This window comes from Topomyia yanbarensis, chromosome 1 (genome assembly GCF_030247195.1).
Source record: "Topomyia yanbarensis strain Yona2022 chromosome 1, ASM3024719v1, whole genome shotgun sequence".
Taxonomy (NCBI): Eukaryota; Metazoa; Arthropoda; class Insecta; order Diptera; family Culicidae; genus Topomyia; species Topomyia yanbarensis.
In genome coordinates this window covers 216,837,947-216,865,443 of record NC_080670.1, presented here as the reverse complement: position 1 = coordinate 216,865,443, position 27,497 = coordinate 216,837,947, and the positions used below count along the sequence as shown (strand labels likewise).

General features: G+C 37.7%; 1 protein-coding gene across 1 annotated transcript in view; it reads right to left on the bottom strand.

Moving 5' to 3' along the window:
• LOC131692958 (disks large 1 tumor suppressor protein) overlaps positions 1–27,497 on the bottom strand; it is a 74,245-nt gene that overhangs the window by 20,091 nt on the left and 26,657 nt on the right. The window contains exons 6-8 of the mRNA XM_058980395.1: positions 19,758–19,922; positions 1,058–1,090; positions 171–994 (exon numbers count right to left, since the gene is read on the bottom strand). Coding sequence (XP_058836378.1) covers positions 171–994; positions 1,058–1,090; positions 19,758–19,922 — 1,022 coding nt within the window. The remainder of the gene's footprint in view (positions 1–170; positions 995–1,057; positions 1,091–19,757; positions 19,923–27,497) is intronic.

Below are 27,497 nucleotides of genomic sequence, written 5' to 3'. Positions count from 1 at the left end.
ATTTTCCCTGATTTTGGTTTATCATTCTAAGTAAAGCGCCATCTGTGTAAACAAAACAAGCAGTTTTTTCGCCTCTACTTTCGCCTAAAAACTCAAACTAGCCGTAAAAATCTCCTGCAAACCATTCACCCAAAAACACTCCCTGCTCTGTCCCTTAACCCCACACTCACCTCGCAATATCCTCATGACTAACGGCCCGGGGTGTCCCGATCGGCATGCCCGACTCCAGCAGGTTCGAGGACGCATACCGTGACGATGAGTTGTCCAGCATGGGCGAGTGTGATCGCAGCTCACCACCGGAAACCGCATGATCGACCACGCTCTGACCGACCTGATTCATTGCACTAGTGGACAGGGAGTTAAGGTTCCCGATCGAGTTGGCCAGCGCCTGCAGAATGTTGGTCTTCTGTACGATCAGCGTTGCCCGGTTGGTGATTGCCTTCAGCGTGGCCACCGCTTCCTCGTGAACCACATTCTCGAGATTGCGTTCTCCTTCGCTGGTTCTGACGGCGATCAGTTTATCTCCGACGGCAAGCCGACCATCAACGTGGGCCGCCCCACCATCCATGATCTTCGTCACGTAGATTCCATTGTCGCCCGGAATGTGCTGATTGCCAATGCCACCGGCGATCGAAAATCCGAGTCCCTTGTTACCCTTTACTAGATCGATATGTTCCTGTTTGGGCGCCTGCGCCGGCGGTCGTTTTCTTCGTATGTGTAACGTAACCCGTTCGCCAGCCTTCTTCAGTGCATCCACTGCCTCCCCGTGGGTCACATTCACCACGGACATATCGTTGACGGAGACGATGCAATCGTTCACTTGCAGCCGCCCATCCGCGTACGCTGCCCCGCCTGGAATAACCTTGGTAATGTAGATCGAAGCATCCAGATTGATGTGCGGATTGTCCGTTCCGCCGGCAATCGAAAATCCGAGCCCAGTCGATCCACGGACCAGGGCAATTTCTTCGTACTCCCAAACGGCGTCACCATTCATCTGGAATGAAAATCGACAGTTAGTATGGTTCGATCGAATAGTTTCAGGGACGGAGGAGCTCACCTGTTTAACATCGCTCGAATTGGATGTGTTGACCTGTCAAGTATGTGTGAGAGAGGTTGGAAAGCTATTAATAAACATTCCCTTTAAAAAGTCAACCGGAAATTTCTTCGCTAATTTATGGGGAGATTCACACGCACAGCAAAACCTAATCAAAAGCTACGGCAAAATAACATCAATCTTACTTTCATGACTCTGAGGGAATCCTCCGGATCGCACTCTGGCAGAAACAGACAACTCAAAACTTCAAACTGCGAGGGAAGATTGGCACATTGAAAACTTCAACCGCTCTCTGCTGCGTGGCGTGACGCGCGTAATACCGAGCCGAAAATCTGCGAGGGAAAAATTTTCGGCTCGTTTTTCATCTCCCACATCATCTCAGCGATCTCAGCAGGCCGGTTCGGTTGCACCGCTTGCTGATGTGTGTTTGGGGTATTTTTAATGTTTAGTCGTTCGAGACGACGAAAACTATGGCTAACGCTATGGTGGGGTCAGACCTCTCTCTCTCTCTCTCGCTCCCTTGTCCGGCTTTGGTATGCAAGAAAAATAAACAGCGGTCCGAAACGAGATTCAAATTAGCGGCTACTAATGGCAACGATTCGCGCGAACGAGGTGCAATCTATTCTGACGCAATTGAACGGTTGAATTTCCCACTGTGCGCGTATACTTACTTGGGATGAATTATTTTATGATGTTCAGAAAAAGAAGAAAACAGTATGTTTTACAATAAAAGTTCTCCGGGACACAGCAGCAGAAACGTAATCTTATCGGTTGATGGGAACTGTCTATGAAAAACGTATCCGAGATTAGATTGCAACCGAGCGAGCTAGCATATAAATATCACACACGCGTGAGGTGTGTATTTGTACACACTGTCTATCAATGAGCATTATTGGGTAAGCCCCGGTTTAAATCACCTAACGGTGTGGTTGGAATCTTTCCTATTTGTTTCCTAACGAGAAACCTTAACAATGCACATCTCGATAACCGTTGAATCGATCTCAAATATCTAAACATTAGATGGAAAAGTCAACGCTTGCTGGGATAAATTTGGCGATTAGTGTAAGTTTTTTTTTCCACGATTACAAACCATTTCTTTTCTTTGTCTTGGAAAACAAGCAAGCTAAAAGAAGGAACACTGATTCAGTTTGATTTCCATCGCTATAAATAATTTTTCCTTGAAATAGCAAAATGGCACACTGAACAGAGTGACAGGCATTGGGGCGTGCACTGTGCGATGAGATCACTCATTTTAGTGGGAAATTAATCACCATTGGACGGACACGGCCAATAATGTGTTAAACGACATCATAAAACAGTATAATGCAATGTGTTTTACCGTATCGAGATTGAACAGCGATGAAACTTTCTTTAGAAAACCTCCTCCTTCCTGTTGGCGTTTCTTTTTTCTCGTAGTCATCCTTGGCGTTCCGAGTTCCGACTGATTATTCCACTCCGATTGGTTTTTTTTGTTGCTTCTAATAATTATCACTAACCAATTCACTCACAGACTGCGTCCTCTTCCTCCACCTTCTTCTTCAATGGTTTCGTCCATTAACAACAACAAAACATTTAAGCCAGTGTAAACAAACAGGAACTGGCCCGTCGAAGTGGAACCGATTTGATTAATCTACTAATTGAATTCAACGTCATTATCACTCAATGAAAGGAAGAAAAAATAACATTCCGAATTGAAAGGAAAAAACAAGCAAAAATTGTGTGCTTTCGACTAACTCAAACTACTGTCACCTAAAATCGGGAGAGAAAGAAAGAGAATGCATACGGTTATCGAAACGAAGTAGGCCGACCTAATGGGGGCGAGTGGCATTTCTGTTGTTTTTTTTTTTGTTTGTAATGCGTGGATTTACATGAACAGAAAATTCCACACCGATCTGAGCAGGAGAGCAGGGCTACTAGCTAAGGTGAGATTAGTTTTTTTTTGCAAACGGGTCAGTTTTTGATTGTGTCAAGAACAAAAAAACTCAAACCAAACCATTCCTACGTTGTGCGGAAGAGAATGGAACTTTCATGGTAGTTTGATGGATGAATCGGTGTAGAGTATGCTTAGCCGGAACATGTTGATTTGAGATTTGGTCTTTTCGAAAGGACAGAGATGTTGCTGGAATGGTCATGACGACAGACGAAATGGCTTCTAGGGAATCCGTACAAAAAGGCAGAAGATGTTTTGCTATCGCGTGCTGTATTCCTACCGGCAACCGATATCTACAATGTAATACCTCGAAAGTGACTGATATATTACTGCTTTTCATTAACAAAGTATGTTGTTTGGATGTAAGATATGATCCGGCAAGTTTTAGTGAAAGATGGCTGAATGGACCAAACATTATGTGGGAATCATTCTTAAAATATTTTCGACTCGACGAAGGCGTGAAGGTCCGAACGGAATGATGGAACATCAACAAAATCAAAATCTATCTACCCATGGACAGATTTGCAGTTTCCTTATATATTGTGCGCATAGTGTATCAGCATTAATGGCTCCTCAAAGTAAAACAGAAATTTGGTTTTATTTTTACAGCAGAACCAGGAAAATCGGTGATAAGGAAAATAGCGAAATTGAGAAAAAAATTCAGAAATTAAAACATTTAATAGCAAAATCGAAAAATAGGAATCTGAAACTGCTCTCTTCTGGCGGTCCATAGTGAAATATTCTTCGTATGTACACAAGCTCCTGCCAGGAAGGATTCTAAGTGTTTAGTTAGATAGTGGCACTAATTCTGCATTTGTCCTGCATGCTAAAATCGCTTGCGAAATCTGTCGAAACAAATGGTCAAATTTCGCAACGGATCTATTTTCTAAGATTGTTAAAAGTAAAAAAAGAGAAAAATTAAAAGAAGAAATACCAAATATAAATGACCTAAAAGCAGAATGAAAAAAAAACGAACAAGGAGAAATGAAAATGAAAAATAAGGAAGTGAGCAAAGAAGTAAAACGTAAATGTAAAAAAAAACTAAGTGAACTAAAACGTAAATGTAAAAAAATAAATAAAATAGGAAAATGGAAAAATCAAAATAGAAAAAACTGAAAAAAATGCAGAAGGGAAAATTGAAAATAATAAAAAAGCTAGAAAAGCAAAATTTGAGATTTGGAAACCAATAAAAAAAGGAAAATAGGAATCCCAGAAAAATAAATTGAGATATTAAGAAAAATAGTATCGCAAGACTAAAACTTGCGAAGTATAGCCACGAGAAGAATGGAAAAAAGAACAATAGCCAATTATAAAAAAAGAAAAGAAAGATTTTGAAGGCGTGGAAATTGGAGGAATTTGAGCAAAGAAAGAAGAGAATTGGAAAGAAGAAAAATGGATAACCGAAACATAGAAAAAACAAAATTAGAAAAAAAATAAAGAAAAATAGGACAATAAGGAAATTGGAAACCTCAAAAAGGAACCAGCCCAAATAACTACCAAATATTAGTATTTGCAGTACAGCAACTTTTCTATTTAAAATGCTTGCTACTGTATTAGGAATTTGCAACGCTATGTAAATATGCCTTGCCTAGTAATCAGTACTTCAGTACGACAGTACGAAAAAGAAGAATATAAAAAAGTAAACTAAGAAATAGGCCAAAAGGAAGAACAAAACAGAAGATTTAAAATGGGAAAAAAATAAAGAAAAAATTAATGCAAGGAAAAAAAGAGAGGAGTAAATTATAAAATAGAAAAACAATGAAAATAATTCTCGAGTAAACTAGGAAATTGAAGAAAAGCGAAAACAAATAAAAAATGGGTTAAACGTAAATATAAATAGGAAAGGATGAATTTTTATATTTCGTTTTGAGGATAACTCGCATTTTTTTCGGGCTAGAAAAACCTATTCAGAAGAATCTAGTCCTGCGTGCGGGGTCGGGTATCGATCCCAGGTGAGCTGCTGGAAAGTTTATGCTTTAACAATTAGACTAACGACAAACAGATAAGTTGAAGGTGACGAAAAACGAGAAAAATAAAAAAATGGGAACAAGATTTGGAAAAAAAAGGGAAAAAACGGAAGTTTTGATAATTAGGTAGTCGAAAAGAAAGCAATAAAAGGGAAAATTAGAAATATGAAAACGGATATAATGCAAAAATAGCAAAATTTAGAAAAAAATAGAAAAATAAAAAAAATAATAAAAAATGCAAGCAGAAAAAAAGAGGCAAAAACAGAAATTTGAAAGTAGGAAAATGGAAAAAATGGAAATAGAACGAAAAGAAATTTGCAATAATTTGTGATGTTGTGGAAGACGGAAGTCAATTTAGGGCAGTTTTTGGGTGACGCAATTTATTACTGAAGAACGACAAGGAGAGTCCTAAACATTAAAAACCGAACTTTTAAGTTAGGCATTGTTATCTCATGCCCAGATTTTGGTCCAATAAAAAAAAATTCTTTTGGGAAAATTTGGCGTAGTGTCCAGCGTTTTATTCACGAACCGAAAGACAAGTTTTAGCTTCCTCAGCAGCATACCAGTATTTCTGTTTTTACTGGCTGGTTCCTAGCGATATCTCGGTATCACTCGGAACCAGCCAGTTGTTTCAGACAAAACATGGTTGGACTTATTCAATCAGCTTTAAGTTTGTGCTAGTTACTGACGAGGAGAATAAATTTTAAAAAACGATTTAAAATTAAAACAGAAAATTAGAAAAAAAACACGTAATTTTAGGGATAGTAACGCTAAAAAAGATAAGAAAATTGAGGAATATGGAAAAGGTGAATAGAACAAAATTAAGTAAAAAATGGTTAAATAAAAAAAGGAAAACTTATGGGCGAATGACCAGTAGGTTAAAATACAAAAAAAAAAATTTAAAAAAAGGAAAATTGAAAATAAAGGAAACCAGAAAAACTGGAACAAAAAAAATATAAAACAACAAAAAATGAAGGTGGAATATTTGACGTGAAAAAATTGAAAAATAAGATTACAACATAAACAAAATAGATGAGGATCTTAGAAGGGTGAGAAATATGACTGAATGAGAAATAAGGGAAATGAAAATAAAAAAAGGAAATTAGAAAAGAGGGAAAAAGGAGAATAGGAAAGTAGACCGGTAGTATTTAGAAACACCAATCCGCCCTCACCGGGAAGGATAAGCCGAAGGAGCCTTGTTAGATAATAGCCACGGAGGGAAAATCAGAGTAGACAACGACTCTCCCTAGGAAGAATACTGCAGTATCTTCCGGGATTCATTGCCTCACCTCCCTAGGTAAGATCCAAGGCCCAGCAGACTTGGTTAGTCAGAATCGAATGAAGTATCAGTCAATAGGAGTATTGGTATCTTTCATATGAAATGAACTTTGTATAAATCGGTCCAGAGTTTGCTGGAAAATAGTTTTGACATTAGCTTAGTAACTTAGCGAATACCTCAGGGATATCAAGAACCGTTATAGGTGGCCAATGTGTCAAAGCTACATTATTACATCATCTGAACCTCAAAGTTGTGCCAATTTATACGGGATCTTACTTTCTGACCACACTCTTCAATCCGTGACTCCGGAACCAAAAGTCGGATCCATTAAAAAGTCAATAGAAGCTTATGAGAGCTTTATATGGTTGAAACTAAGGTTGTGAAAATCGGTTTAGTAATCTCTGAGAAACTTGTATGACTTTAAATGACACACAGACATACACAAGCACAGACGTTTTCCGATCTAGATGAACTGAGTTGAATGGTATATGAATCTCGACCCTCCGGGCCTCGGTTGTGGTGTCGATTGTTGGAGTGATTGTTGAGCCTTTCTTTACACGAGAGGCAAAAATATGAAACATAAGCCTACATCCTAGTTGACTCCATGAATATCAATTTCCATCTGGTTATATCAACACTGAACAAACAAAGCACAAATATAGCTTACTTGTTCGCTGATCAGTTTTATACCAACAGAGGAAACTTGGCCCTAAACCCACTACATTATCATCGATGTGGTGATATTCATTGCGGAATATTGTTTTATGGTATGACGAAAGCAGACAATCACATGAGAAGGATATAATAAGGGCGATTTTAACACCAAGTGTCATATTCTAGACATAGATACAGTAAAGACCCAATTCTAACAGCGTTCTATGTTGTCTATCGAATGTGCTATTCGTAAAGAACTGAAGGTTGGAATGATCACACTGTTGATTTGGAGTGTTATATGGTTCATCCATAAATTACTACAGGTGTGAACAAGAGAATTTTTAAGGATGTTTACCAAAGTATGTAGTAGCAATTAAGTAGGAACAATATATTGATTGACATATAGCCAGGAAAAATGATTACCTCTTAGTAAGAGAGATTTAATGGTTAGTCTTGAAACAAAAAGAACTCTATGCTTGAAAAACGCATAATCTTTCGTCCCGGACGTGCCCGTGTGTGACAATTTGTTAGAATTTTCAAGGAAATTCTTCAAAAAATCGAAAAAAATATTTTTGAGCGCGTATAAAATTAAAAAAAATGTTTCGGGAAACATACAGTTTTAATTAGACATTGTTATTACACGTACAGTTCAAGTAAGACATCATTCTTCCATCAATCTGAAAGATCCCCAATTGGTTTTCTATTCTTCCAGTGCACGCAGACCGATGTTAAATGCAAAAGTTATGAGGCTATATCTAGGGACAAAAGAAAAATATTTTGTCAATGTCCCCGTTTTATCTGCACAAATTCACCAAGCGGCTGATTGAAATGATCTTCACTGTACTAGAAAAATAGCTGTTGCGGCGCAACGAACGTCGTGAACGCTCCCCTTCTAATATCATCGAAATTGACAGTCAGCTCTTTACTCACATCTAGGTAATATTAAATATGTACATTAGTGTAAGTAGACGGTGCAATACTTGACAGTGTCTTGTATCCGTTAAAATGTAAATGTTCCTTACAAATAACCATTGTACTCTAAGTTCGACCACCGTCATGCGTGGTTGGTTTGTTTCGGTCGTAAATAAATCGATTTTACCAAGAAAATATGTCGAGTTAATTACGCGACGTGTCCTTGAGCCGCCAAGAATTGTACGTATATTTCGCTATTCTACGCCGTTTCTACAGCCTAAAGAGGAACAAATGAGTGTCGACTGGTAAACCTACCATCATGCCTGAACCAACTAAAACACAACGTAGGACCTATCACTGGAGCAAAGAACAGCAAACCACATAAAGGAAAGTATAAAAATATGGAAAAATGCACAAAAAGGAAATAAACAAGTTTCGGCTTCACTGTGTCTCATCGGCATAAACAGGACTTCTGCTCGGACGGGACATCACGTTTCATCAGTCGTTCAATTGAAACACAAAGTGTGTTTTAGTTTTTAGGGATTTGCGTCAAGCCGGCGCTAATCTATTCCAACAAAAAGTTAGTGTCGGTTTCTGATGAGGCGAAGCCAAAACGCAAACATTTAACAATAAAAAAAAGATAAATTGAAGATAGAAATATAGCAGAACAGAAAGATTGGAAGTGAGAAAATTAGAATAAGAAAATTGAGAAAAACAAAAAAACGGAGAACCTAAGAAAAACAAATAGGAAATAATCCAACTTGCAACATGGAAAAAATAAAAAGAGGTAAACAGTAAAATAGCAAAATAATAGGAAAAAATAAAAAAGTTCGTAGTTTTCGTTTAGCTGCATTACAGAGGTCAAGGTCTGGTGTACTAAAACATAGGGCTTATCTTCTTTCAAACAAGAGCAGTTCTTTGAATTTGTGTGCCAATTACCCATCAAATTTGTGATTTGCGGTTAACTCAAACCTACAAGTTGAATCCTTCTTTCAAACATGAGCAGCTCCTTGAATGCGTTAAATTCAAAATTAATTTACATTTTGCCTACTAGCACGCTACTAGGGCCATTTAACGTACGTAGCAAGCAGAACAATCAGCTAAAAAACTCACCAAAGCACCGATTGTTTCAAAAGCACCATTCAACTAGACCGTTAGTTTTTCCAGCAACTATTTTGCGTAATTTGAATCAAGATCAAATCTTTCAGAATCTCATAATCAAGACAGTACCATTTTCGACTAAATGAAAAAGAAAATAAGACAAAAAAGGACAATTGGAAAATCGATAAATAGAAAAATATGGAACTAGGCAAATTAGGAGAAGGAACATTGTCTGAAAATATGAAACATCAGCCCTCATCCCACTCAGATCGAACAATGCACATTTCTCCAGCATATTAAATATCCTAGATATGAGTTTAACACTGAACAATCAAAGCAAAAATATAGCTCCTTTACATGCTGATCAGTTTTACACCAACAGAGGAAACTTGACCCTATACCCACTGCCTCATCATCGATGTAAGGTAATATTCCCTACGGAATATTGCTTCATGATACATATCACGAAAGTAGTCCATCTTACGAAAAGGAGATATGGTAGTTCATATCGCAGACATAGATACAGTGAAGACCTAATTTTAACATCTCTCTACTTAGTCTATCAAATCTAATGTTTATAAAGCATTTAAGATCTTTTATAATTGAAATTGGAATGATCGTAGACTGTTACATATATTCCGAACGGTGATTTGGAATGTTATATGATTCATCCATAAATTATGACAGCTTCGAACAAGAGGATCAATAAGGATTTTATCAACCAAGCCAACTGTGCATGATATGGCAATCAAATTATTAATTTAATAAAGAATTTAATCAACGAATAATTTTGAACCTTGAATAACGAAGAAACGTGGGCAACCGTACCGACTATTTCAATTTGATGGGGGTTTGATGAATCATTGAGAGTGACTTTTGCCACTCCTCCGGGTTTGACCCGGAGACTCCGGTTTTCGGGAGCGATATCCGGGCCTCCGGGTTTTACATCAATTTCTCCGGGTTTGGTGGGAAGAAACATAATTTCAATTTTTGGAATTAATTGATTCTTTACAAAATATTTAAAAAGTCTAGGTTAACTATTACTCTGATTCAGATTTATTTTGCCCGACTAACCCTTGATTTCAAGGTCGCGACGATGAGTTCACCAAATATTGCTGATTTCTTACACAAAGCAATGAAAATAAAAAAAAATCAAATTTACTACAAATTAAGGAGAGTAATATTTCGTTACACGCTACAATTGAAATGTTGCATCCCACTAAGTCGCTCAAAATGGGGCAAAAAGTTATTTTGCTGCAATTTTACCAAATCACTTCACTGTTAGTGGTACTTATCACCAGCTTCACCAAGATATGGCTGATTTGTTCTAATCCAACTGACTAAGTCAACATCAAACGAGTTCTTCTGGTGTTGTTGCTACTCCTGCAACGACCCTTAACTGTTGGCTAGGGAAGTGAGTTTTTCCCCTTTGTTGCGACCTCTGGTGATGAATAACCGACATCATATTGTGGTTCTCATGTGATACCGCAGCCCTGCCTGCTTTGCTCTCCTTTTCTTGTTAGTTGTGGAGGATGCTCGTTCGATTTTTGCTCCACAGCGAGAGTAGCTGGTGATTTTGTATTCTTGGCACTTTGTCGGGGAAGTGAAATACTACACCAGATTAAACCGATGAAACCGTACTCAAAAGTGAAAAAAGCGATTAAAGTGCTCTAAAATGCCGAGAAATCGCTTTGATTCCAATTTCTGTGTAGTTCCATTCAAAATCCACTACCCCCTCGGTCAATGAAAATCTCTGGGTCAAAGCCTCTCCAGAGGTGGCAACCCTAGACTTGGCTAAGATTTAATGTCACTCCTTTGCTCTTGAATTCCTGGGATGGGACAGAGGTATTTAGCCCTGTCCTGGCTAACATTGCATACTATTACTTTTACATCGCTTGATGAAAAATTAAGTGAATAGTGGAAGAGATCATCGCCTTCGATAGTTGACCTCAAACATCTTCCGGTATTTCATGTTTCATAACCATTTAGTCAACGTATCAGCATTGCAATACTCTCTTCTTCGCCAAACTGGCGAACATAATATTGTTTTGATTTCACCTGTTGTTTTGAAAGGTTGTTAGTTTCCCAGACTGCAACATCTCAAACGAGTTTGTAGATTTGTGCATCTACTCGTGGACTGAAAACTACTGGCAATTTGTTAATTGTTGCTTCAGGTTATGGTTGAATAATGTAGCTGTAGTTAAACTCCTTTTTGGATGATCATCCAACGTATAGTATAGTCGTTTCTTCCAGTCGGTTGAACAATTATTTAATTGAAAAATTATTACTTCTCACATTACATCATCTAGTTTGGCTTGCGGTTATTGTAAAAAACGAAGGAAGTTTTGTACCTGACTAACATTATTCACAGAAATCCTAGTATATTGCTTAGGCTGCTGAATTGGGTGACAGTTTTGCATGTAAACTGAATCGCTTGAAAGTCCTGACCGATGTATAGATAGAACGTTCATTTCACTATTATTTGAACTTTTGAAAAGATCGCTATCAGACGATATTGAAACATCTATTCAGAATTCTGAACCAGTTGGAACTATTTACTGTACGTTCTATTGAAAGCAATATAGAAAACAAAACCTCAATTTGTAACGATCTCACCTAAACTGGAAAAATTCCATAACCCAAACGTGAGACTCGAATAAGTATTTCGGCAATCGTCGTCTCCATGCAAGAGAAAAACACAAGACAATCCAAGTGGGCGTTGGAACAGACAGTCAAACCAACCAAAGTGAACGTGACATCCACCAATCGCAATCGGCCCATTCACAAAAACAGTTTCGTTTCCACTGAAACTGTGCACGGGTACAATGGGTTTCCACAAAGCACGCGCTGCCAAAAAAAAAACAAACAACTAACTACCTATAATACGACACAGTTTAAAATTTTTGTCATTGTTCTACGACAATACAGAGCGACGACAGGTTGACTACTTTTTAGCGATTATCACTTTGCACTGAACGATCGTGTCGTTTGCTTCCTATTCTTCTTGGTTTCTCACTTAGTATGGATGCATACTTTTTTTTCAAGGTGGATCTCGGCCTTGTACGGCCTGCTATTATCATATTCTTGTTAGTCGTAATCAAGTCACGCTACAAACACACAGGAAAAAAAAACCTGCGAACAAACACTTTGATGCCTTCGATACCGATCATCGTTCAGGTTAATTTGATGCAATGTGACACATTTCGATCTAATTATTATTCCTTGAGACGATCGCGAGCGTGATAAGCTTCTTTTTTGCACCCTGCTCTCTTCCAATGGAATTCATTCATTTCCTGTCGGGCCGTGTGTTGGTTTTGTTACGTAACCATTTTCCGCCCAGTTTTAATGTTTGAATGTTATACCTTCATTATCAAAGTAACCTGTTGCATTTCGTAACCGTAAATTTTTACTCTCATCAGTTTCGACTACTTGAACCCGCGACCAGTAAATCTCAGCGCCAACTAGATCGCAACCCGTCTGTTCGCGCTGATCCAATCAAATCAAATTTGCAACGGGTTAGCTGTGACGGACTGCAATTAGATCAATACGCCCCGAATCGAACGACTCGCTGGCCATCTGCAGCAACAGCACCCGCAAGCTGACTTGATGACTGTTCATTATAAACAAAAATAAATACCCAACACGATTACGACGGCGAAGCGACGTCGGCGTTTCACGATTGCACTTTTGTACGCCCGACGTCATAAACGCCGAGCCGCGGCTAATCGACAAACGGACGGAAGAAACTAATTCCACCATGCACACTGCGCCTAATCCCCGCCCGATCGTGTAGATAGTGGAATAGTGTGTCTACTGGTAGCGGGGTGTCTAATTATTGTTTTTTTCACCGCCCCTACGTACGGGACGGTACTTACAAAATAATGTTGCCACATATCATCGTGCACACCATTATTTGGCCACTATGTTGTGTTGGGCATAGAAAAACATCGCACAACGGAGAAAAAAATGTCGTTCGGCAAAATATGCGAAGCTTACTGGTGGTGGTGATGTTGCATCTTGAGTTGCAGGCCTAGTTGCCAGGAAGTCATCGCATGTATTGAACATTGATTTTGAAAAATCCTAATGTGATTCTCCGGATCCTTCTACTTCTCGACAAACATATGATTACGGCCTAAAAGCCAACTGTCAAAATCCACTTTGAATGGAAATTCCAGACAAACCGTTACTAGTCGAGCACAGCTCACAACAGTTTATGAAAGAGAAAACTTTTCTCTTTCATTTACTACCAACATCTGTGATTGGCGTGTACCGGTTTGGCCGGAATTTCCATTCAAAATGGATTTTGACAGTTGGCTTTTAGGCCGTAATCATATGTTTGTCGAGACTTCGAGGACGTTTCCTGATGAGATCTCCTTCCTCAACATACTGAATTTGGTGTTAAAAACTAACTTTCCAAATATTTGACAGATTTTGCAGTTGATTCTGACCTTCTTTCTTAGAGCTCTAACATACGACGAAACTAGCGCTTAACAACCCGACTATTTTTTTAAAGTTAGATTAGAATATAGTTCACCATGGTACCAAAAACCTGATTTTCAAAAAAAAAAATCCAAATAATGTCGAGCATTGCACTTTTAATTCCTCATTGCGTTCTTAATTAGTTTGATTTTAAATTAAATTCTGAAGTGTTCGACTGAATTTTAGTTTTAAAGGAAACGATTTCATTAAGATGCATCAAACCGATCAAAATCGACAAAAAAAACCATTCCCACCAACTAGCAACCCTGTTCCACAAGGTTCCAACAAAAACAGTTATGTACACGTCAAATCAAACTCTCACACTCCCACCCAGTAGGCGGAAGCCAGTTAAGTCACCGTTTCGAATCGAAAACCGCTCCCAAATAGCTGCATCCAGCAACAGTAACATCTATCTTCCTACTTTGCAAATATTCCTGACTCATTTCTAACTTTCCTTCCGGTTTTAAGTGACAATTCGACGGTATTTTTCACCAGCAAGAAAGCACTACACTACTAAACACACCCATTATCCAGTCACACAAGCGCACTGCGCCCCTATCATCACAGTAGGCTATCTTCTTCTTCCCCTTCTTCACTGTTCACTGTTGGTCAAGGCGAAAAAAAAATCTGGGCGATCTGAAGGAATTTGACCGTCCTTTCTCTCTTCGCGCACAACCCTTTCACTGTAATTCACCACTTCCGGTTACCGGCGAACGCCCACCGTCCGTTCACTGCTACTTTCCACCACTTTTACCGTTCCGATCGCGCAGATTAAGGACAAATTCCGTCGTTCAGCAGCTCGGTGCTGCCATGTTCTTCGAACGAAAGTGATGCGAATGCGACCCGAAGGCCGAAACCCGCAAAGCGACGACAAGCGGTATTCGTGGTACCGTATAGTGTGCGTGTTTGTGTGTATACGCCGACTGTATGCGGCTTCTTTTGCGACAGTAGCGGCCGGCTGCAGAGGGGCATACTGGCATCATCGCACCGTCGGGGCGTTAAATATTGCCGTGACTGGGGAAGTTAGAGTAAAATGTAGTGATTTTTTAAAAATAATTTTGTTTAATTTTGTAGTTCGCAAAATAATCCCTTTTCATTGTTTTAACTGTAGAAATTGTATAGATTTATTTTCCAAGTGGAACAAGCAACTAAAAGGGATTTCAAAACCTTTCAAAAATTGGGCAAAGGGTACAGTAAAAGTTCACAACTCTAACGGCCAATTTCTTCACTTGGATGAAAACCGGATTTCGCTGAAAACTGGGCTTCGGCTAAATACTAAGGGGCCATGCATATACCACGTGGACAATTTAGGGGAAGGTAGGGGTAACGAAAAAGTCCATGCTTGTCCATGGGGAAGGGGTGGGGTGTTGGAAATGTCCACATAGATTTTTCATTATATTTTTGTCTTTTGTAAGAAAATGAAATAAATGTGTTTCGTTATTGCTGGGAGCCCTTACCTTCAAATTTTTTCAAGATTTTGATATATTCAAAGTGCTTATAACAGCAAAGTGTGTGATGGCAACTATGGGAAATCCCAAAAAATGTGTCTGAATCATTTGATTCAATCTTCTGTGGCTTGGTCAAATACCACTAATTTTATTTGAGAGCACGAGGTTGAGATTACGAGTCAATTCAAGATGCAATAGGTTACTTAAATTTTATGTAATTATGATGAATCTTGAAAACATAAATACAGGGTGTTTGGTTCATGGTTAAGAATCTCTCGGGTGGTGATAGACTTCCATATTTGGAGAAAAAAATTGTTCTACACATACCATCAAATCTCAACCGTTACAGAGTTATTGAACCTTTTGTGTAAAAAACTTATTTGTCTTAAAATACCCCTAACTTTAAAAGTATACTTTGTATTTTAAATGTTTTAGTTCCATTCGAAAGGCGAGAAAATTTCGCATTGAGTGATGCCCTCACATGTTTCAGCTAATGAGTTTAAGTAGCCTTTTCAAAGTAATTTATTGAAAATTAAACAATTTTAAACGATTTTTCGTTCATTTATTGAAAATCTTAATAGTTAAACCTCATCATTTTAATAATTCAGATCGTTAGTCTTGATGAGCTGCTTAATTTGTTCTTTGACATGATACACTTACCTTTTCTTATTTTCACGATTTTTGGTTATTCAACTAGGATATTTTTATCTCATTTTCACTAGTACCACCTCTAATTGAAAAATTATGGCACTTATTGTACTTTTTTTTCTTTTTATTCGAAAATTAGGAAAATTCTACAGTGAAAAATGTATTAATACCTTTCAGTTAAGTGAATTTAGTATTCTTTTAAAAGTAAATTAGTTTAAAGTTAGTGCTATTACTAGCATTTTCGTTAATTTTCTTTAAATAGTAAATAATAAACATCACCATTATTATCATGGAAATAATGCATCTCAGCAAGTTCTACAGTTCTTTCTTTGACTCCATTCAATTATCTCTTTTGGTTTCGACGCAAAATCGTTTTTATCACATCGTTTCATATGCAAAAATAACGATTTCGAACCCACTACATTTGTGGCGAGGTCACGCGGTGTTAACTATTAAATAGCAGCAAAATGAAAAGAGATATAGACAAAGTGTAAAATAAAAAGTTATAGAGAACATTAAGGGACATCAAATGAATAATAGTAACGATAAATTTTGTTGATTAATAATTAGAATAATTAAAAAACTCTCCAAAAAACACAAATTTTGTGTTATTTCGTTAGTAAGAAATCATTTAGTACACTTAACTAAAAGATATTTGTACATAAACTGATAGGAAATTTTCTCAGCTTTCCAATTAAACCTTGTAAATAACGATATAAAGCATAGTTTTTAAATTAGAGTCTTTTAAGCACTTGCAAGCCGGTTACAGGAAAAGTATAGTAATGAAATTACAAAGAAATGAGAAGAGATAGAAATATGACGTCCAAGAACAAATTATGAATTGTCCTAAAATCCAACTTTTAGATAATGGATATTGCTATAATCATACTTCATTATTTCGAGAAAATTAGCAAAAACCTCAAAAACACAAACTTTTAACTACTTTACAGATAAAAGGTAATTAAAACTAATTACTTAAAAGATATGAGAACACCATTGAATAGGATTTCTCACCTTTCGAATGGAACTGAAATATTTAAAATACAAAGTATACTTTTAAAGTTAGAGGTATTTTAAGACAAATAGGTTTTTTACACAAAAAGTTCAATAACTCTGTTACGGCTGAGATTTGATGGTATGTGTAGAACAATTTTTTTCTCCAAATATGGCAGTCTATCACCCCCCGAGAGATTCTTAACCATGAACCAAACACCCTGTATAAAAGATCATAATGTTGTTCAGAAATGAGATGTTTTCATGGAAAATTCACAAATGATCAAAGTATTGTGTGGTATTCTGCGGTTGAAGTTTAAACGATTTTCATTAAATCCTTCTTCGCCATAGTAGTCAAACACATAGCAAATATTTTTGAAAACCCATTTTTTATTAAATAACCCGAAAAAATATTTAGAAGGGTGGACATCGTAGCAAGGGGGCAGGGGTACAGGATTTGTCGACGCTTGTCCACATGTTAAAAAAAGTCATCGGGCTCACTTCTTAAATGAAAGGTTAGGGTATTAGGACCATTTTCTTCTTCGGAGTGAGTTTGCTAAAATGCTTCCTACTGGTGGCGAATTTTGATTTTTTTTAATGGGCCGATTTTGGATAAAATTTCAAATTTATGCCTGTTGAAGTGGTCCTGAACTGTCTTAGATTTTTTCAGCATTTTTTATTTTTCTGGAGGTCCTAATTGAGAAATTTGGTTAGTTAGTTTGCACAAATTTTGAATTATAAGAGCGGCAGAGCCATTAAAACTTAGTAAAAAGTGAAATTTTTGGTGTTTCACAGTATTTATTCTTCAAAACTGGGTATCTACAAAATTTTAAAAGTATAGAAAACACTTTATATAGTTGAGCCGAACACAGGGGCATAATTTTGCTGAAGAAAGTGTATAGCTGCGGCTAATGCGGTATGAGTTATTTAAGTTTTTGTTAGGTAACCTTTGACATTTTTTGGCAATTCATCAAAAATAATGATGTTCCAAAAAGTAAATCAGTTCAAAGTTCTCCTAATACCCTAACCTTTCATTTAAGTAGTGAGCCCGATGGCTTTTTTAACATGGTGTCATTTTGGGACACCCTATTGTCCACGAAGGGAGAGGAGGGGGTTAGAAACGAAGGTGTTTTTGTCCACGTGGTATATGAACAGCCCCCAACCAGCAATCTGAAAACAGGTTTTCGACGAAAACCGGTTTCTATTCAGTAAATAAATTGGCCATAGCGGTTGTCAGTTTGATTGTCAAAAGATAATTAGACGTGATATTTTAAGGGGTTACCTTTTCATGCGAAACATGTCATGAAAGTTTGAATTTACGTAAAGGCATAAAACAATGATTTCATTATATCAAACTTATAGTATTTTGGTAGTACATTTTTTAATGACATAAACAAGCATAAGTTTATAAAAATATATTGTTAATTTGCGGAGTTTTCTAAAAAAAAATCCTAAAAAAGCTTTCCTAAAAAATCACTGTTTTTCCTAAAAAATCACTGTTTTAAGCTACAAAAATTATATTGAAAAATTCTCATCTACGAAACAAAAATTTATGCATAAAAAGGAATACTTAAAGAACGAGAAAAATTAATTGCGATCAATTGAAAAAAAATCTGAAGAAAATCGGTTGAGTGGATTTTCGGCAAACGTGGTCACGGTAAAACCATTTTTGGAAAAACGACATTTCGAGATAATCGAAATTGAAATTTCAAATTACCACTGCTCTTGGTAGACGAAGCGCACTTGGAAGCACTGTAACTTTCAGTCTATTTCTCGAATCTCCATAAAAAATTGGGAAAATATTCTCAAAGCGTTGTCTACGCATAATTGTCCCATGTATGGCATTCCCCATAGAACATGGGACAAATATGCTTATAACGGCAATTGTACTTTTAGATAAAAAATAAAAAAAAATGATTTTTTGTAACCCCTTAACATCCATATGATTTTTCGTAAGACAATGGTCCATATTCCATCCACTATCAGCAAATATGCTATCACGAATACTCTTTGGGTGCCTTCATCTCACCTGCAGACGTACAGTCCACACGCTGCTCGTTCGACCAGGAAGCAACGAATGGTATATATATTTTTAAAATATTTGATTAGGTTTCTTAGGTGCTCTGTCTGAATAAACTGCCTCATGTATGGAAATCTCACCGTTTTTTGTGAACTTTTAATTTTTAGTAGGACTAGTACAGACAGTAAATTGTAAAGATATTCACATCAAGTGTTTCTAAATCTGAAGACTGATTAAACCCATTGGCCGACTGGGAAGTTGTAATCGTGGAAACCTTTTATAGTATCGAGATTTTTCAAGTTATAGAATGACAGCTAGTGAAGTAAAACATTTTCAATGTCAACAGCCGCAGTCTCCGTGAATTGTAATGCTGATTGATTTACAATTTTGATTTCTTCTGTACTAAGCACTACTTCACTTACCTGCAAGCACACACATGCATTCGTCCTCGGTACAAGCAACATCAACGGTACGCAGGGGTTAGTCAACGAAACATAAAAACAAAACTTAAACGCATTAACGATATCCAGTAACTATAATATATTTCGCCGTTAATGCTTACTAGCTTAAAAACTGGAATTACAACTAACACATCTAGCAGCTAGGATAAAAATAATATTTCATCAGGATCGAACTGAAAATCTACATGTTTGCTAACTTATTTTTTTTTGAACAACAAACACTAACATGCTTCGACTACCGGAGTGGGAAACGTGAGAAGGGCAACTTTTTCGTCGAATTCAATTTTTGTTCAATGTAAATTCTTTATTTCCTAAAATTATTCCAGGTTTAAAAAATCGTATTTGTCCTAACAAAAAGTTTAAACCTGAAAGACCTAGCTTCGCAGACTAATAGAAGGTGAACAAATGAAGAGCTTAATCCACGAAAACTTATCCAAATGGTTGCTTTAATTATTTTTAATTCTTGAAGGAATTATTTTGAGAAAGGAATGTTGTGGGAATGTTCTTAAAAATTGAAGAAATTTCGATAAGGAATCGAACTTTCTATCTATTAACGGACAAAATCTAATAGGAAATTACTTATGTTCTAGGTTAACCCAGCGCAGGTCCTCTACTACGCTTCGATCATGACAAAAGTTTCCCTAATCACAGTTTCACTTCAAATCTAGTTGAATAAAAAAAACAATATCTGAGTTAAGAAACAGAAAAACAGCAATCTCTTGAATAGAAGAAAATAAACAACACTTTCACTGTTCAAATTCCAACACACGCAGGAGGGAAGAACTACAGAAGCAACTCTCTAGGCACTCACTCTGGTTCCCGAGAAGCGCGAGGGTGACGGTATCTCGGCAAGGATCATAGGAACAGCCGGTTTTTCCTCTTCTTTCTGGAGCTGTTTGCCCATTTCCTGCTGTTGTTGTTGTTGTTGTTGCTGCTGCTGTTGCTGCAGTTCCTGTTGTTGTTTAATTCGATTTGCCTGCAAAAGGGAGGAAAAGTGCAATATTTTCAGCAATGTTCCGTTCTGATTGGTGGTAAATGACTGTCAGGAGCAATCAGACATTCAGTTGAAATTATAGTGAGTAGATGAGAAGCGGAACAGAGGGTGTGCGAAATTGCTCGTGCAATAAAAAAGAAATGCAATTTGATATTTATGGGGTGATGCAAATGTTGATTGTTGGTGAACAACCTTTTACAGCATTGGAAATAAAAAATCAAATTCATTTCACATTCTTTCCAAGGAGAATGACCCTCGAGGTTAAAGCCTTAATAAATAAATAAACATTCCCTCCAAAGTGGGGTTCTAAGTACTTTAAAATCAGCTACTGTTGAATTGTTTTTGATTAGTTCCGCTCACGTAACGAAATCGTTTAATAAGGTATATTTTAAGAAGTTTTCAAGACTCGTTCTTATGAAGCAATCAGATTTAAATTTTTAAGATGAAAATAGCAAATATATAAGAAGGTGCTCAAGGTTCTAAGGTGAAACTTAATAGGTTTGTGTGATGTATTCTAACAATGGTATTCAAGATCTAATGGAATTAATCAATTTATTAGCCATGTTCGAAATATTTTTCGTTAGATTGTATTCAATTTTAGAGTATGTATGATATGCAGTAATAACATTAAAATTGCGTTTTGAAAAATCATTCTAAAACGGCTCAAAAAAGTTAAAATTTCTAGCCCATCTCGTTAAGAGCCATCAATATGACGTTGAACACTAAAATGATTAATAGTTTTACAAACAGATTCGCAAAAGATTTATTTTTATTATCATTCGTATTGAGCTGTTTGTGTCGAACGGAGCATCTTTTCAAAGGACTCTACAAAACGAAGCCCGTTCGTGATTGGTTCCCGTTAATTTCATGTATCCAGCCGCAAATCTTGAACGGAATGAATTGTGAAACTAGTCGAATGTTGCTGTTCAAACTTGTCGGTTTGATTACTTTTTCGGGAGACTGCATATTAACACGGCCGCCTCCGTGGACTGACTGCCCTATTTCCATGTACTCAGAAAAATATTCCGACTGTTTTTCGGGAAATTTTAACATAGCCATTCCAAAGCAGAAAAATACGAAATTTGTTCATTTTATGAATTAATGCTTCAAGTTTTGTCTTATCTCTGATCGTTCACAAGCTACAACTCTCGAAGTCACTTGCATTGATCTCATGTTTGTCAAAAATGTTAATGTAGAAAACCAATGATATATTTCATACTTTTCATATCACATACTAATAGTTCGTTTGATTGATTCCAGTGGTTTAATTTTCACTGTTATAAAACACAAATAAAACTAATTATCAGTTGAATTGTTACTTGAGAAGAGAATTTCCGTTAAAAAATGAGATTTTTTCTTACGTATAAATGATCTATATTACAAACATCTATGAACATTTCCCATGACCCAGCAACCAAAATGAAAATCGCTAAGCAGCACACTGTAAGCAATGGCAACTGACTTAGTATCACTTTCTACGCCTATCGCTATCATCGTGTGTTAGAACAGCCGGCTCAAATCACTAGTCCCGTCGACGAAGTGTCTTATCTTAGGATGTATTACCCGGTGTACTTTCAAAGCTTGAAAACTGATCGTCACAGTGAAAAGCGGATAATATAAAAGAAAAACAAAGAGATGATCCTTACTTTGGACCTGTTCTGATGGTACAGCATGGGCGGTGGATTGCTGAAGTCAATGTACCGCTCGTGCGGCTGCTCCGATCGCCGTTTATGCGTCACATAGTTCGAAAGCCGGGTACGCGAATGGCGCACTATTGACACCCAATCGATCATGACGATTCACGAGATGACCTTCAAACGAATAATTCACCACCGCTTGACAAATTGTTATTTACTTTCTATCCCTTCATTCATGGCAGAACGAATACGCTCAACCGGTTACCACTGAAAGCGACATTTTTATATATATCCACGGGTTACGATCTCACGTAGAACTTGCGAGTGGAAAACGGTGAAAACCTTCTAATATTTCATCCCGTGGGACAACGAATGGTAGACGCGAGCACAAACACAACCGTCGCCCGATGGCGACATGAGACTTGTTTCAACGTGCAGCCAAATATTCTCCACTAACTCCTTTTCGGTAGCTAAATCTCAACGCGCATTTCATCACACACTTTTTCCCCGGAACGATCCCGTTCTGATAGCTGATAGCCGCGGATTGCAACTGCCGAGAGTGTGTGAGATCGGTTTCTCGCGCGTAGTACTACCACCGTGCCGAAGCGATCGAGTGATCGAGAGCGCGCCGCTAAAACAGCCGTGTCGAAACGGAACAGCATGAGCACACGAAGGATCAGCGGGTGGGTAAATGGTTTACCCGTACGAACACCGGCCCAAACCGCGCGTTCCGGAGAACGAAACGAAACTGAGTGGTGCGTCCCCGTTCACATTGGTGGGAGGGCAGCGGCGCGGAATGTCGTTGGAAACCGGGTTGGACGCAGGGAAGCGACACGAAAAACAACAAAGTTTATGAGATTAATAAAATAAAAATAAATCGCGAAAGAAAGATGAGAAAACAGCAACCATATCATAGAGCGCGGCACTGTGGGAATGGACCTTTCTATGTCAGATCTAGCATCTATTTCGGATCTGAATCTCTGCAAGGTTTAAGACATTATCGCAAGAGCAAAAATTCCCCGTTTTCTGGTAGTCTTGCGGTGCATTGGATTTTTATTTATTTTTCAATAAATAGAAAAAATCTGATATTCATATTACCTCTTTATTTTAAATTTTGAGGATTCCTAAAATTTATCAAAAGTCAATTCTTTCCAGATTTTTAAGCTAAAAAAATTTTTACACATTGACAAATAGCTCGAGTACCCTTTACTTATTTAAGAAATGTACCCGATGTTTTTTTCACGTCAACGCAAGTTAATTTATAATTCTAGCAGGAACAATTTAAGAATTCGTAGAATCAGAGCAAACCGGAAACATCCCAAACCGATCGCAATATTCCATTGTGATCTTTGCTTCTTTCGAGAGAGCTTCTGTATACAAACGAACCACAATTCCGCTGCTATAGCTAATCAAAAGTAGGAAGCTGGCAGCAAACACCCACCCAGACCGGATCGGACCGGGGGCAAGATATACGATCGCCACAAAGAGTTTATTTTGAGATATTAACATTGAAACATCACATCATGAATTGTTACTTCTCGCCCCAATGCTTGTATCGTGTAAATATCAGAACACAGCAGGGTCATTCGGCGCACAAAACTCACATCACATTTCACTTGGCAGCCTGATGTATACATTCTTGTCGGTAATTCCTTAATGTGCCACAGACAAGCAGATGTGTCGGCGGAACCGTTTAAAAAAACAATCCTCGAAAATCGTGCGAAATCTGTAATCTGTGACAGGCTATTTTACACCGTATAACAGCAGGGCGCACATTATCACTTTCTACTTGGTTAGGAAGAATTTGAAATGGAAATAAATCAACCATCAATATAAACTGACATGATTCTCCACTGTAAAGGGTTTCAACCTCATCGCAGAAAACACTCGTTTCTCCCTCGTACTGACAGCGCAGTTAACAACGACTTCAAGAGCGTGTTTCCCCCCCATTTTTCCACTTGTGTGATTCATACCACGAATAGAGTCTAAATTTAAAAACGCTCCTGTTCGTTGCTTTCTTCCCGCATGCATCGAACCGTCGTCGTCGTCGTCTATGGGCCAAATTGTTGACGGTGAAACTTGAACACAATAATAAAAGCAAAAACCGCTGCCAGTGAACAAAACGAAAGCATGTATCCCATCCATCAAACACCGAGCCAAAGTGCGCTGAATAGGCAGCCATTTGGGAGGTAATTTATGGCAACCTGTGCACGCGGTGATGTTGCATCGATTCCGCACTTATCCGGCGGTACAAGAAACCGAGTGGTGAGATCAAACGACGAGGCAGCGAAAGCTATTCTTACGGACTGTCGATAGATCGATAGATCACCGGTGGGTCCATAATGGTGGGAGGTTCTTGAACCGGATGTACAACAACGTATGGGTGATTTCGCAGATCATTTGCACGTGAGTGGAGATTTTGCAGTTCTATTTTATGATTTTTTAAATCGTCCTACAAGAATGATAAATAATACTATTAACATACACGTACCGATGATGAAAATGGAAGTTTTTTTAAACGAAACACTTGGATTTCAACATTTTTTAGTTTTTTTTAAGTTGTTTAGAAATTTTTGAGGATACCTCGAATAATGAGTTATAATTATTCTATCAGTCATCAAACGAATTAAATGTTTTCTTTTTTCTTCATTTCATTAGACACTTGAGCTTTACCGATGATAGTGATTTTTATCCATGCCCATATCTATCTATCTATCTATCTATCTTCTTCTTCTTAATATATAAAAGTCAATGTTTGTATGTATATGATTTATGGAATCCCAAACGGCTTAACCGATTGCCGTAAAAATTTATACGTAGTATACATTTGTTATGGAGCGTATTTGTGTGCTATTGATTGGGTATTATCTGCCAGCCAGATGGCGCTTCGGAACAAACTGTGTTTTCTTCCTATTTCGTTGAAAGTCGCATCAACGCGCGATGGGTGTTCGCTAGTTGTTTATAAAAGCATCGAAAAAAGCTATGTCTTTTTGTTTGATACGATTTTCCTTACGAAAACGAGTAAGGACTTTCATTTCAGCACCAACAGATAAACATATTACTGAACTGATGTTATTGCAATTAATCTGATTGGATTTCGCTGGAGCAATGCCACCAGAAACAGCTTCAGTCGGTCTAAAATGAAATGTCGATATATCTTCATTATTTTGACATATTATTAAAATCTATAAAACCTATATTTTCCATACAATTGAGTTATCAAACCGTAAACTGTTTTTGGTTATTTCTAACGCTGCGTATGTTAACGATACGTACTCGAACTTCAGCAGTGGTCTCATCTTCGGTACTAGTGAAGTCAAACGTACCAAAACCCATAAGCTGGAAATGTTGAATCATTGTCTTATCTCATTGATCACAGTTTCGTCTTTACCATGTCGCAATTCTCTATGATACTAGTCAAATCATAACGCCATAATCTGATTTTTTTTCTTGAAAGAATAATGAAGAATTTTGCATTAAACGGAAGAAAATCGGCTCTCAACTATGGGAACTCATCTAGTGCATGTGGTAAGTTAACTCTTTTACTTGGCTTCCATTTTTTCTCTGAGGAGACAAGCAAAACGTGCACCTGCGGGCCCACTATCTTCTGTATCCCGCCGGGTCTAAATATCAATGAAACTATGTTCCCACTGCTATCAGGCGGTAATCTTTCGGTTACTTTTCCGTTTACTTCACCGAAACTCCTGCAAATGTTTGCTCACTGGCATCCATGAAAATATGCAGCTCCAATACCCAAAACTGGGCCGTAATATCTTTATGGTAATAAGAAAAAAAATGTACTAAAAGTAAGATGGTTAATACTAAAACGGCCCCAACAAAAAATTCCCTAAACAGCAATATCAACATATTATCAACAATTCTTATGTAATAAATATTAACGCATCGGATTGTAGCATTTCGCTTGTGATAGAAGTGTGTAGCGTTTCGCTTGTCATTGTATTGCGCATCAAGCAAAGTGAACACAATGTGGATAAAGGCGGGCTTCGATTTTCTCTATACACACATTAAAAGATCGACTAACACTCGGCCAACTTCAAAGCACAGTCAGAAAAAAACCGACTTCAAATAGTGGTGGGATATTTCGGTCGGTGTTAAATTGAAATTTCTATCACGGACGTCAGCAGTAAGGTAGCGAATGCACAAAACGTGAACAGTTCTTCTCGTCGTGTACGGGAAGTAAGACTTACGGTTTGGTTCAACGTATCGGAACCTAGTGTCCGGATCCAAACACTTGTCTGGATCTAAGCACCATGTTTGAGCCTGGTTTAGGTCTAAATCTGGTGAAGGTAAAAGGGGATGGGTTAGATCTAGTCTACTAGTCTAGTCAGGATCCCGGATTTGGGAACTGGTTCGGATCCGGGTACTGGCATATTTATTTCACTATTCAACCTACCCAGTGAAAAATCCGTGATTTCGGCTGGTTTCTGCCAATATTGTTTCAGATTCCAGCCTGAATTCCGACAGAAATACGCCAGAATTCCGGTTTGCTTGACTCGCTACGAATACTATCATAGAAATCGAGCGAACTATCCTACATACGAACAGGGCCGAGGTTGCCACATACTGAAAAAGTGTTTGGTTGTGTGATGCACATCTATGTAGAGCTACCGAAATTTGTCATTCCACCGTTTATTAATTTTGCGGCAATATGGTGTTAATAGCGCAATTGCATGCTCTGTTACCAAAATGATAAAAAATCTTGCCAAAAAGTAATAGAAACGTACCCGTCGGATTTTGGGTGAAGAAATTACGACTTGAGGTTAATAATCAGGAATGTTTTGCTTTATCAACGACATTATTTCTCAACGTGTACAATCCGCATCATTACTTTAGCAAATAAAATTTTATGTACCTAGTCATCAACTAAGAACTCGTAATTCATACCAAGAACAATCTTCTACGAGAAACTATGCTAAAAACGCCCCGTCAATAGAATGATGCCGCATTATAATAAAAATTGTGAAATAATTGACCTTGAAATAATGTATAGTATATAAGTAAATTTTGTAATACCATTGGAGTCTACATATGCTTGACAAAAATAAATTAATAAATAAATGTAGCATCAAGGCATTGTTCTGCTTTTGAAGCATCATCGTCTCATTCAGTATTTGCGTGCCAAACATTTTCGACAAGAATTTTTCCATGAATGATGTGCGTAAACATCTATTAAAAACCGATTGAAATCAGGTTTTAGTACAATATCAGTGCAGCTATTTCACGATGCTGAAATAGCACGAACGGTAACGGGGTAAGCAAATCTGGGTCTCACCAACATTGTATTTAAAGATATACCGTTGGCTCCCGTACATACTCATGCAGATTTACATCCACTGTAGAGTCGCAAATGGGAATTTGTCTGTGCTGAAACTGGGTTCTTCCCCCTGTACGCTTTCGTATACCGCCCAGCTAATTCGAGTCTTTGTGACAATCGATTCACCTATACGACACTCTCGAAGCTTCAAGGACGCTAGCAGATGTGAATTGCTTAAGCTCATTAACATTCCTGACACAATTTACGCTCTTTAACCAGGTTTAATCGATCGTTCAGATAGTCTTTTAAACTTCTGGCAGCTTCCTGTCTGATGCCCAATAAAATTACACACAGGACAGCAGCAACGCACCTCTGTTTCTGCTCTCCTGTTGCATGATCGTGTTCTTCTTCGCCGCAATGCCGCACCTGTTTTTTATTCGATTTTCTCAGAAGCAGCACAAACACTTTCTCCTTACCATTGACTTGCTCTTCTTTTAGCATCTTCGTTGGAACTATCACACTTGCAGTGAAACCCACAGTAGCGGAAGCGAATGATCTCCAAGATGCAGCAAGCGAGCAAACAAATGTTTACCCGCCGCGAAAAAAGGTCTATACGCGCAATAGAAAATTGCATGAACGAGATTC